This window comes from Lycorma delicatula, chromosome 5 (assembly GCF_047948215.1).
Source record: "Lycorma delicatula isolate Av1 chromosome 5, ASM4794821v1, whole genome shotgun sequence".
NCBI lineage: Eukaryota > Metazoa > Arthropoda > Insecta > Hemiptera > Fulgoridae > Lycorma > Lycorma delicatula.
The window spans coordinates 10,950,185-10,964,135 of NC_134459.1; the positions used below are offsets into that span (position 1 = coordinate 10,950,185).

At 29.1% G+C, this 13,951-nt stretch overlaps 1 protein-coding gene across 1 annotated transcript in view; it reads right to left on the reverse strand.

Annotated features, from left to right (window-relative positions):
• kn (EBF transcription factor knot) overlaps window positions 1–13,951 on the reverse strand; it is a 383,752-nt gene that overhangs the window by 53,399 nt on the left and 316,402 nt on the right. The window contains exon 7 of the mRNA XM_075365598.1: window positions 8,364–8,445. Within this exon, the coding sequence (XP_075221713.1) occupies window positions 8,364–8,445 (82 nt within the window). The remainder of the gene's footprint in view (window positions 1–8,363; window positions 8,446–13,951) is intronic.

Sequence of the window (13,951 nt, forward strand, 5' to 3'; positions counted from 1 at the left end):
TTATTGATTTTTCCCAGAACTGGAGGTCCTAAAATAAAAAAAATGTTGTTCGAAACTTGGAAATTTTGATGTTTAAATCCTACGTTAATAATCTTGACTTGACTAGCACATTCGGGTCATGCAATACTTTGCCTGCTTTTTTAAAATAATTTATATCAAAAAATAATTAAAAATTATTTTTTGTGTTTGTAATTGTTAATTACGTATTTCCCTCTCATAAACATTCATCATTCAAAAAATCTTAGCGGGCGTTAACAGCTATGGTCTTTATCCCGGTGGAAATCGGCAGCGGATGAATACATGCCATGCCTGATCGGGATTCGAACCTCCGTACGAAATGCCGAGATGTTACCTACTCAGCCAGGGAGGTCGGCAACAAAATCTTGTTTTATGTACAATAAGTAAATTGTGATTAAAAATATTGCCGATTACCATTAATTTTGTTAAATAATAATTCATTAATTTTATTAAGTTATCAGCTAGGTTTTTACAGCAACGAACAAAAGTAGATAATAGATTGAGATAAATGATAAAATAACAATTTCTATAATATTTATTTTTATACTGAAAAATAAAGACAGAAATAACAGCAAATAAACTACGGTTTAAATTATCTTAAATGAAAATAAAATATTTCATGTTAATAATTTATTATTAAGTAAATTCAATATTTTTCTTGCGTCTAATCGCCTAACAAACTATTTTCCTAAACTAAATTTTTGAACATTTCAACTAAATTAAACACCGATTTGTTCTTTCTGCTATCCTCTGACTTCTTTTGATACATTTCACCTCATCAGCTCAAAGAGTTTAATTTATTGAGCCTTCTTAGCACGTCTTGAATATCAAGCGAGTTGAGATCGTAATAATACAAAATCAATCAAATTAATCCAATCCATAATTTGTCTTTCTGCTTCTTGGAGTGCCCACCGGTTTCCCTATTTGTCATCCTAATTTTCAATCAAATGGATATTTATATTCCAAACTTATCTTTAGGCATCTAATATACTTTTTAATAATTTTTTTTTAGAGATATTGAATAAGTTTTATATTACTTAGTTTTGTATAGTTTATAACTGGATACCACAACATATCTAAAGATGGTTTGGTATATGCTTATAAAATAATAATTACTCGTTACATGCAGTCAGCTTTCTCAGTATATTGATTAATATTTTTTCTTAGAAGCTTCAAAATATAAAACTAATTACAAAAATAAATTCAGTAAGTATGGTAGGCGTACATTACTAATTCCTATTGTTATGTTACGGAGTTTAAAATACTACATAAGATTTTAGGTGAGTTGTGCACTGCCTGGGAAGTGTAATAATGATAAAGACCAATTTTAGAAATTTATTTGCCAATTACGTTTCCATATAAAGTCCAAAAATATTAAATTGTTTTACTATGATGTATGAGAAAGGGATAATAACTAGTAGCACTGCTTTGGGTTACGGAAGGCTGCGGTCTCAAAACAATATCCGTATACCAGCCAAAATGTGACTGGATAACCACAGAATCTATTTTAGAATTGTTATCTAGGGAACGAAACCGTGATACTACTAATGCCTGACCATTACTGACCACCACTTTACCTATACCTGGTTTTAAGAATTAAATGGTACAGTTTGAAAAATTGATGCATAAACACACCTTCAAGCTCACACACACACACACACACACTCTCTCCCTCTCTCTCTCTTTCTCTCTCTCTCTATATATATATATATATATATATATATATATAAAAGCTGACAACACAGCTGTAGGATTTTCCCGTTACGCTGCTTTTTTCTAAGGCAAGGCTTCCACAAATAACCTAGTTTAAAATATTTATCATTTTATTTAAATACAATATTTTTTATTTAATTCAATGATTCTAAGTAAACCGCGCGAGCATAACGTATTTCATTCCCGCGGGTGTGGCGGTACAAGCGGCCTTTAAGTACTTTTTTTACGCTTAAATAATAATCATTTATTTAATTATACCGCTCACCTGTGACGACACAACATAGCGGTCGACTACAGCAGCTGTACGTTAGTACTACTACCGCTCCTTGTGATGAAAGGAGTACTATTGACGCAGTATACCCACTTAGCCAATAGTTTATTTAGAGAATTTTTGGGGTGGGGGTGCGATTTTGCAAAAACCTTTTTAGGAAATACATTATATTTTAATTGCTAACAAATGTTCCTAAAAAAAATAAGGACCTTAATTAGGGAAAATGTCGAGATACTGAGGGTGACCTTGCTCTACAGCCTCACCCGCTTGAGCTTTTAAGTTGAAAATTTAATGGTATCAATGCAAAAATAAATAAGCAAAAAAAAAATCAAATATTATAAAAAATATAGGAAAACAATGAAGAACTAACACATAAAATTCCACCGTATATATAAAGGTAATCTGACCATGTTTGGGCAAAATTGGTTGAGTAGTTCTGCAGATATAAGGTGTGAAACACTGAACACACACACGTACATGAGAACATTTCCATCCGGGTTTCGCGTTTTTTGGGTCTCTTACGTGTCAAACCGAATACGCGAAAATTGGACCGATTGCAATACTTTCCTTTCCCGATTAGCACTATAGCAATGCCATAGCTTTAGAAGGGAAAGTAATATATATATTGGAAAAGTGATACGACTTAAATAGAACAATTTACAAACAAATGCTAAAAATGATAAAAATAGATTTGAAAGACATCCTTCTAAAAATTTCTATTTTTTCATACATTGGCAATAACAGCTGAAAAACGATTAAATTTAGTGTCCAGCATATTTTTATGATTTTTAGCATTTGTTTGTAAATTGTTCTATTTAAATCTTACACTTTTCCAATCCAATGTTTTGTGCTTCTAATTAAAGTTGGGCTTCTCAAATTTGTATTTAATTTTAATAGATGTTTACATCAATCTTCTCAGAATTAAATTTTCTTAAAAGTTACCAAGAAACATTTTTTTTTTTTATTAGTAAATTAACAAAGTTATTTTATTCCAAACCTAAAAAAGTGTATCTTACGACAAAATCTCTACATTTTTTATCCCGTTTTTCTTAATCCCTAAGCAAGTACAGATCTGAGACCTCTTTTATTCAATTTCTTAGATCAAAAACCATATGGAAGCACCCAAATTTATCCCTCAATTTTTACCTTAAGAATTTTAGTGCGGTTTAATTTCACAGAGGGACTAGAAAGTAGGGCTAAATGATTTGCGAGCTGAAAGTGGCTAACGAACCGTTTTCTGGCCTATGTTTATATGAACGATTTTTCTTATTTTTGGCTATAGAATCATCTTCCGAGAGGTTTGGATTCATTCTGTGTATATATAATGTTGTTCATTACAAATTTATGAAGGGTAAATTAAATATAAAACTCAGAAATATATGTTCGTAAACAATAATTACAAAAATGTAAAAAGTATTTTAATTTGAAAAAATTTAAGATATTTTGTACCTTATGACATTATTTCTTCCTTACCGTATATTAAAAAAAAAAAACAAAACAAAAAACCGTGTACACAGAAAGATACAGGTAGAGTGAAAACATGTTTCACAATTAAACAAAGTAGTTACAAATTGCTAGCTCGTTCTCTACAAATGTTTTTGCAGACTTTTTTTGTATTCCCATAAGAGTGATGCTCTCACTGCTAGAGTTTTTTTGCAATTTGATTATTATGCAGCATATAATGACACTTCTGTCCCACTCATCAGCATTCGATTTGGTAACGTGGATTTTTTTTGTTTTAATTGAAATTAAAAAAAATGTTGCGTTCTGTTTTATATTTCAAAAAGTAAAATTAATTAATGTATTAGGATAATGTCATAAAAAACTAAGCAGAAAAAAAGTTAATTTCTGTTATAATGATAAAAACGTATTAGCCTTAAAGTGTTTTACAAAAAAAATTATTTAACTACTTCACAGTTTTAAAAATTAGAATTTATTCACGCAATAACCGATTAGAATCGGTTAGCACTTACTGAACAATACTATTGCAATCACCACAAAATTTATGAAAATATAAAAAAAATTTAACAAAATACATAGTATTTATCATTAACACATAATCAATAGATGCAACCAAAATGATAAAAAATGGAACTATGTCTAAATAAATAAAAATACCTTAACTGTTCAACCCTCTAAAAAAATAACCAGTACTTAAAAGAACTAATTTGCATACAATTTCCAAATATAATTATGTATAATGGCAGAAATAATGTAAAAATTTGGCTTTACGCTACTCTAATTTGCAAATAGTTTTGAAATTAAAAAATAGTATAAAATATTATAAGAAAGCTTTTCATAGAATGCTTTTTTCCTTTTCTTTTGAGAAAATTTAATTAACATAACTTCTTATATTCTTTTTAATTACTATATAAAGGAAGATAATGAGTAAAAATGATGATAAAATGAAATGGACGATTATGATTCGAGGTTTTAAAAATATGGTGGCTCAAAAAATGGATTTTTTTGTCAACGAACGCATTTTCTTGTTAGCGTCAAGAAACAATCCAGCAAAGTTTTATTGAAAACTATTAGCTACTCACCTAACTTACTACCGTATAAACACAAACAAGCATATGTAAAGTGATGTAATCGTCATGGAGATATCGTTTCGTTTCCTAAGTAATAATTTTATTAATGAGCAATTAAAAACAACTATACTGTATACAATATACTTCTAAATAAGAATTCGAATAAAAATACATGTTGTTCGTTCAAACATATTTATGAATTTTTTAAAGATCTAGCTATAAGATTATTATGTTTTTTTACTACATCTATACTTAAATAAAGATATTTATTTTATCTTTTTAATACAGCCAAAAAGAAATAAGGGAATAAATTTATATAAAATAACAAATTCCTTCGAAAGTTTTTCATTTATATTTGTAATAAAATTCTAAACAGAAAATCATAAAAGTAATAAACTTTAATATATATATAATAAAATTGACGATAACTATGCTACAAAGAAAAATATAGCAACTTATCAACTTTTTTTAAAGGTTAACTTTTTCAAGCTGTCGATAGACTGAGAGAATTTAGTAATTGCATATTAATGATCGTTAATTTGGCGGTGTCTTTACCAACTCTACAATAAAAAATTTATTGAAAAAGTATTTTTTTGTACTATTGTATTTTCTAGATACGGTTGACTTTATTTTTTACTTTTAAATTTCTTAAAAAAACAGGTAAAATAATTTTGCTTGTAAAATGTACAAGATAAAATTAGGCGATGTACGTAATATAAAGAAATGACGTAGGTACAAAACCAAATGCAAGCTAAGGTATCTTGGATTCAAGGAAGTACATAACCTACGTACAATTTGTTAACGTAAAATTTATTCATATACGTTCGTATAAAACATTAAACCAATTTTCTAAAATTGTTTTTAAATCTACTTTTACATTTTTTAAACAAAAATAATTTTTACGATTAGTTTATAACATAAGCTTAAATCTTGTAAGTAGAAATTTGGTTAGTTGACATTTTTAACGTATGGAAAATATTAAACGTGACCAAGATTGAAACCAGAGATTTTCCATTACAAATACTTTGATGGTACCACGTTAATATAGATAAACTAATTTTTTTCCAAGGTTTTTAAGAAAATATTATTCTGAATATCAAGAATAAAAAATTTCTATTTATGTGTTATTACGTTATAAAAAAAAATGAAAACAAAAAAAAATTAAAAGTAAATTTTAAATAATTCATTTAAATAGTTAGAATCAGTAAAGTGCGTTTCAAAAATAATTAGGTTTATGTCTAAAAACTCCGTAACGATCACCGTCTCCAATTCCTCCCTTCGACTCGCTAGGCCATGGACGTTCCAGGATACATTCTTAAGGACATCGTCATTAGTGTATTTAAAAATTCACTTTTATTGTCGTAGAATAAATTTTAAAAAGATTGCTCTAGAGGTAAATTTCAATAAATTTAGAAAATATTTTCTATTCTTAAGAAGTTGTACATTGCTGTTTGTTCAACTTGTAAATAATAATTAATCCCACGACTGTAAAAGATGTGGATGATAAGTATGACATGTAAATGAAGTACGGCTTGAACAGTGTTTGATTGATCGTTCCTGAGATATGTGACTGAACCCTAAACAACCTAATTACACCGGTATCCACCGGGTAGTATACAAATCCATATAAAAATAACTTAGATTTATTAGGATTTGAACCTCAAAACCTTCGACTTCGAAACTCAGGGGTAAACATGGTGGATTCTTTGTAAATATCAATCGTTCTGTGTAAATTTTATTTGTCCATTAAATTTAGTTTATTTCTGATTTGACTGTTTTTATTTTTCTGGAACATTCTAAGAATTATTATTTTTGTACAGGTGATGAACGCTAGATATCAATATTACAAAAAATATAAATGCTATGCCTGCGGCATAAAAATCCAGATGGATACAAATCCATTTAAAGACAACTAGTATTAAAACAAGAAAGATGATTATGCAACAATTGTGTCACAACAACAATTTCGTCGATATATTTCTAATATTTACGTATACAACAGGTTTTGAGTGTAAGAAAAAATTCTTGGAAACTATATTCCTTATATTCGCATATTTAAGAAATCTTGATTAAACTCTGTACACTATTTAAATGTTATATGAAAACGAGGTAAAGAATAATTACGTAAATGAAAAATAAAACTCTGTGAATAATGTTTAAATAGTTGAAGAAAGCAGGTTGTGTTATTAGAAAATTACTCCGTGTGGAGTTGTCGCTAGTCAGATTTATCAATATCAAGGTACGGACTGTCATTGATGGTAGACTACAATTTTTTTGAGTAAAATATATCAAAATTAAATTAAATAAAGGTGTAAATACTTTTTATTTTTACAGCTATTACCTAGCCTAAAGAACAGTATTAATTCTTTGAATTTAAAAATTCTATTATCCCTGGAAATTTATTATTTAATTTGACGATTAAGCGGATATTTATTGCTATAATAATTATTTCTTTCAACGAATAAAGAGATTTATTTCGATTTATATTCGGCAGTTTTACTTTCAACAGTTAATATTCACTATTAGCATAATAAAATATTTTAAATAGCTTACGTCTATTTTAAGTAGGCTTACAGCAGAAGAGATCGCACACTTATTTGAATATTCTGTTAGAAAGGTGATGAATTTAATTGAAACGGTTAATACATATGAAACGTAATTCGGTAAGCACGTATATGCTCACAAACACACGCAAAAGTACGAACATTTACGTACACAAACCGAAGTAAACCGGTAGAAAAAAAAAGGTGAAATGAATGCAAAATGGTGAGTCGTGCTGCGAAGATTACATAGAAGCGGAGAGGGGTGAAGAAGGACTTGTTAGCGATAGTTGAATGTATCTTCCTTTACACTTTTTAATCAACAGCGGCGAAGTCGGTCGTAGGATGAGAGGTAGACTAGGTTAGGGGGTGGGCGACTAATTCTTTACACGGGCGGGAGGCTCGGAAGCTTAATTGGAACACCCCAGAGGCTCCTCGGAAGAAAACTCACTTTCACACCGAGCGCCGATTTTTCCCCTTTCCACATTTAATTCCTTTACATTTCAAATGTCGTTTCTGCCTAATAGAGTTCTTCCGTAACAGCCAATCCCGTTTAACTGTCTTTGCTCGTACCGTAAGGCCGTTTTAGATGTTACTATCGCCTACAATGATACAGCTTTCGCTAATAATATCAAAGCTCGACTTTACGCTAACGAAAAACCATCAGGTCTTTATTATAATAATATCTCATTAAACTTTAACGTCGATTGATATTTACCGTTTTGTCGTAACCCAAATATAAATACATCTCAACGGTGACGATTGTCGGAATACGCGATGGATCTAACTACTAATTAAAAAAATTTTTTATTAATAATTCACAAAATTGTATGCGTTCTACGCATACAAATAAATGGATTGGTTGAGAAGGTTAGCGATTGTCTTCTTTTCCACATCAATCTGTCAGGTCACCAGCCTAACCCACCGGGTTGCTCATCGAGGTGGTGAACTCGTCATCGCGAATAAGCTGATTTCAAAGTCGAGAGTTCAACTAGGATTTGAACTCTCTAAAGGCAGTTTACCGGAGTCCTTTAGTGGTTGGGTTTCATTCAATTAACCATATATCACAGGAACGGTCAACCTGAGAATGAACAAGACACACTTCATTTACATTCATATATATCATCATTAATCCTCTGAAGTTATACCTTACGGTTGTTCCGGAGGCTAAACAGAAAAAAGAGAGATATATTCAAATTGAATAATCCGATTTTTATAAAATAAAAAATTGGAAAACTCTAATTTAATAAACAAGTGTATTAAAATTTTAATTTCAGCCACAAAACTTACCTGAAACCTTCTCATATCCCTAGGATTTCCAGCGTTCTTTAAACAATTCTGATTGCATTTCAGAAAGAATTTCAGGAAAAACCTGTAATAAAAAAGAAAACAACATAACTAAATTTGAAAATAAAAGATTACAAATAATCTATAGATAAAATAATGTAATTATCAAATTCTTCATTTCCACTAAAATTCACATGTATACTTATATAATACATGTACATGTACATGTACATTGTAATTAATACATTATTTTATATCTAGTATTCATAAATAAAAATACACAATAAAATGCTAAAGATTTACAATTTAAATTCAAAAAACAACTTTTAGTCATACACATTAGTGAAAAAAAGCGGCCAGGTATTTCATGAATTAAGAAAATTGTGTTGAAGCACCTAATAATAAAGTTAGTATTATTCTATAATTTATTACAAAATTTAGTTCCTGACCACCACACAATGTACTTTCCGCATTACTAAATTCAACTCTAGCCTGCCGCAAGAAATTTTCAATAAGCTCATTATAAAACAGAAAAAGCCAAATTTTAAGTTCCTTAAAGAATTCCTTCAATGTAGTTAAACTTGCAATGTGCAAGGACAGTTTATTGAAAAAAACTCGATTAAACGCTCGATTCGGCGTTTGTAAAAAATCTCAAAATTTTCTTGTGACACAACTACTATATTCCTTGATCGCAACCTGGCCGAATAAACAAGGGAATCTGGAATTACCTGTCCTCTCCTAATGAAGAAAATATGTACAATCCAGAAAATGAAAAGATGCCTAAATGGAAGTATACCCGTCTTTAAACAGGGGAAAAATATGTTCAGATCTCCTCACTCTACAGATCTGGCTAAATGTTTTTTTGAGCTATAACAATTGGCTTTATTGTTGAACAATAGGTAATACCCCACGCAGTTATCAAATTGCAATTTACAATTTACCAAAGCGTAATATATTAATTTCAAAATAGAAACTGGATAAATAAACTTTAAAAATTTAATTTTACGAAAACCTTGTACACATCCATTCCAACCCAATTGATATGCTCTTTCCAAGTATAGTGCTCGTCAACATAAACACCCAGATTTAGAAAAATAGAAACCTTTTCTATACTTACATATTGAATTTAAAATTTCAAAATTTCATCACCCCTTCTCTAAAGACAATTTTTACACTCAAAATAATATTGCCAGATGGTTCCTGTTTTTTTTTTTTTTTTTTTTTTTTTTTTTTTTTTTTTTTTTTTAAATAAAATGAATAAATTTGGTTTTTGCACTCGCCATCCTATTAACCCGTCAACCGCAAACCATAGTTTTAGCTGATCTAAATCACTCTGCATTCTATATCTAAGTTCATCGATATTTTTAGCCAAATAACGCAACGCTGTATAACCGGAAAAACATAACAAAAGTTAAAATAGATTTCCTAAATAAAAGATCATTTATATATCTAACAAACATAATTGGACCGAGCACTGAATCCTCAGGCACACAGCATGAAATAGCTGAACATGAACCAAATAATTTTTTACCCTTACACACTGCGCTCTACCCGATATGTAGCTTCTCCAGTACTAGACTCTAATACAAGAATCCTCAAGTGTTTGCAGCATTATATTATGATCGAAACAATGAAATACTTTCGCGATATCCACAAAAATTTCAGCAACAGTTGAACCCGAATTTAATCCATCAAAGACGTTGGAAAAAAAACATTTAACTTAATCTTCTGAAGATTTACCTTCAATAAAGCCAGATTGGTTTTGATAAAAAAAATTAATTTTGTTTAAAAAAATTAATATAAGTTTTTTTAACATTTTTTCAATAATTTTTGGAAAGCATGAAATTGCCTATAATTATTTATATCTTTAGCTTCATCTTTTTTAAATAATGGAATCACAATTGCAGTCTTCAATGATTGGAGAAATTCACCTTTTTCAACATTCTATAATATCTGTATTAATAAATTTCTCTGTAAAATTATTATTTATGTAATCTAATAACACAATTCTTTTTTAAATCTAGCATATAAGAATATTTTTTTCTTTATTCAGATCAATTACACAGGATTTATTAAAGTTTAAATACCATTCGAAAATTGATATAAAAGTTTTTTTTTTAAATCGAATAGGAAGTTAATTAACTATCTTTGTATAGAATAGTGAATAGCTAGACCAAACGAAACTGATAAGTCTGAAGGCGAAAATTATCGACTGGAGGGCCAGATAAGTACATAAAACCAATCAATGTCTCCTCAAGTAAGCTTCTGTTATCTAATACGTGCACGCGTGCAAATACACAAACGTGTAATTTCGATAGTAATGGGGAATGACCTCGTATTTATACCATTTACCTCTCCACCATCATGTATGCTATTTGAAGCCTCATTCTCGCTTGGGTAATGTTTAAAAAGAATAATGTTATTTTAATTTTGAGAATTAGGTACGTAATTTTCTTGACATTAGGCGATTTATTGAATTAGATTAATGTCCGTTATTTAGTTTTTATTATCTGTTTTATTATCTATATCATTTTTATATGTAAGTTTTGTTACATTTGAAAATCCAAGAACCTCAACCATCTCACGTTAGGTGTATCAAAAGAACTGAAAGATAAAATGATTTTCCATTGAGCCCTTCAATGATTACAATATATAAATGTAATCCAAGAAATTATGGTGTAGCAAAATCCTTCAAATTATTTTTTTTACTCACTTTCTTCAATGATTTTTCACTTTCTACATTTAAATTAAAAAACACAACTAACTCAAGCTGTTTTAATATAAACAAGCGACAAATTGATTTATATTTTTAATTAGAATTTGAAAAATTTCCTGATAACTTATATCATAACTAAAACTTGTAAGTTAAGTTTTAGTTAATTCTGAACTAAAAAATAGTTTCATATCGTTACTTTCAAAAGGTAACGAGATGCACTGGTATGCATTTACACAGTCTGATAAATTTTTCAGAACCTATCTTTACTAATTATACTTGTTTTTTAAGGTTTTAATCCAACGCAACATATATAAACTATAAATTTACTATTTAAAAAGATAAAGAAAATCTTCTTTCCTTTTCTATGAAGAAAATATTAGTAGAAAATAAAATAATAAATAAATATAAATACAGTATAAATTTTCCTATAAAAATTTCTAAAAAAAGATTTACTTTTTTGAATAATATAAAACTACAGACAGAAATTTGCTGTTTTTTATATATTTTTTTTCAAGCCTATGGAATAACAAACAAAAACTGACTAGAAAAAAAATTCCACAGCACCGTAAATTTTTACAGAATTATGTCAGTAAATCTATAGAAAAATTAAATAAATTATTTTAATTAAAAACATCTCATATTTCATACGTATCGTCCTCATCTCACTGGACCAGTGAGATACTGGACAGATATTGAACAATAAGCAGAATATTGATGAAGAAGAAGAAGAAAGCGTTACGATTTCTGATACCGGAATTCTCTACTCAAAAAACATAATTAAGTTTTAGAAATAAACTGTTTTTAATTATACAAATGTTATGTTTTATGTTACTGGGATTAATTCATTGCTACATATTATTATTAAAACATTAAATATATTTACTGTTTAAAAAACATTTACTAAATAATATATTTTCATTTATTTTAAAGCCAGTGTTGTTTTCCCCTTTTTTACGTCCTTGTACGAAGTAAATGAAGTATTGTGATCGCGAAAAATTTCGGTTTTCAGATTTCAACTGAAATATCCATTTTGACCATCCCTGAATCCATTTTGACTAGTTTCGGCGTGACGTCTGTACATAACTCAAAAATAATTAGCCGTAGGATGTTGAAATTTTGGATTTAGGGTTGTTGTAACATCTAGTTGTGCACCTTCCCTTTTGATTGCAATAGACTGGACCAAAAGTATCCAAAAAAGCCCAAAATCCAAAACATATGGATTTTGGACTTTTTCTTAACTGCAACAATAAACCCTCATTGAGAGCTTTTCAACGATGTATCATAAGTGGTACTTATTTTCATTGGTTCCAGTTATAGCAAAATAAAATTTTAATTAATGAAATATTTGTATCTTACAAGGGGAAGGCACATCGGTTCGAATCTCCTTTTTTTAAAACCTTTTTTTAAACAAATATATTGATTGATTAATAATTATTAACCTGTGATTGTAAAAAAAAGTTTTACAATAATAATAATTCAATAATAACAATAAAACAAAAAATGAAAAAATATCAGAAGTTATTAACGAAATAAACTTTTATGTACTTTTCATCTTAAAAAAATTGTATATGTTATTTAATAGGCGTACAAGGAAGTCGTGTGGTGTCCACATCAGATTTTTATAGTTTTGAAATGGTATTAGCTGCTTTGGTCATTATTCAGGTTGATCACCGATCAACGAAAACCACAAGCATGTCCAAAAAAAATCAAAGATTCAGTTAGGTTTCTGGGCAGGGGAACATATTTATAAAAACTTCTTTAGTATCACTACTATTCTTTAAGTCGGCTCTTATGACAGATAAGAGAAATACCTGGGGACTATTCTACCACTCGTTTCCCCGATTTTTCTTCTTTTCAATATCAATTTCGGAATATTTTTTAATGAATTTCTAGTGACCAAATTTAAACGTACAAAATATACCTATTCATATTAAAGATTAAAAAATAGATGCGAAATTCGAAAATTAAGTAGATTGATAAAATTAAAACGATTTATCGTCTTAAATTTTAAAACGAAAATGAAAAAAAAGAAATTTTTGGCTGAATATTGTAAAAAAACAAACTAGGATGGTGGGCTGTATATTAGAACATCCAGGTTTAGTTAATTTATGGATGTAGGCAGGTAAGGTAAAACGTGCAGAGGAAGACAAAAATTGTAATAATAAAAGAGATAATTGAGGTGTAAACATTACTAAATATTGTGAAGTTTATATTACATAATTAGCATAGAAAACTATTATTTTTAGTCAATACCCTAGTTATCATTTTCGTGCAATATTTGCGTTTCTTTTTCGAAAGATTAGAATCTTATACCTACCCTTTGTTTAACGTAGAACATTTATATTATATGTTTAAGAGTCGCTTAAACAATTAAGAGAAATCGTCTGTCATCTATTAGATAAAAATCCGTGGTACATTTCTTCTAGAACAGAGCACAACTAAACAAAAATACACAAAAAAATTAACCTTTTCCTGAAGTAGTTGAACGAAAGAAATTACGAAAAAGGATAGACGGGGAAAAGAAAAATCGGTTTGGCATTGTGGAAATACTATATAATAACTTATGCGGATTTGAATTCACTACTACGTAAATGAAAAAATAATAACTAAAATCGGCTTATATATCATATTTCATGCAGAAAATAGTAATTTAGTGTGCGGTTGTTATTTTGTTTAGTTATACGATTGGTACGAGTGGTTAAGAAGGCGAGGGGGTAGGTCGGTAGTAATAGTAGTATACTACTAGTGTATTAGTAGTATTCTGGCGCGTACTAGCAGTATCGGACAGGACAAATAGAGAGCGCGTGAATCCCTGATGACAGCAATCATTGAAGCCAATCATGGCGCTACACCCTCATCAGCAATTTGATTTGTA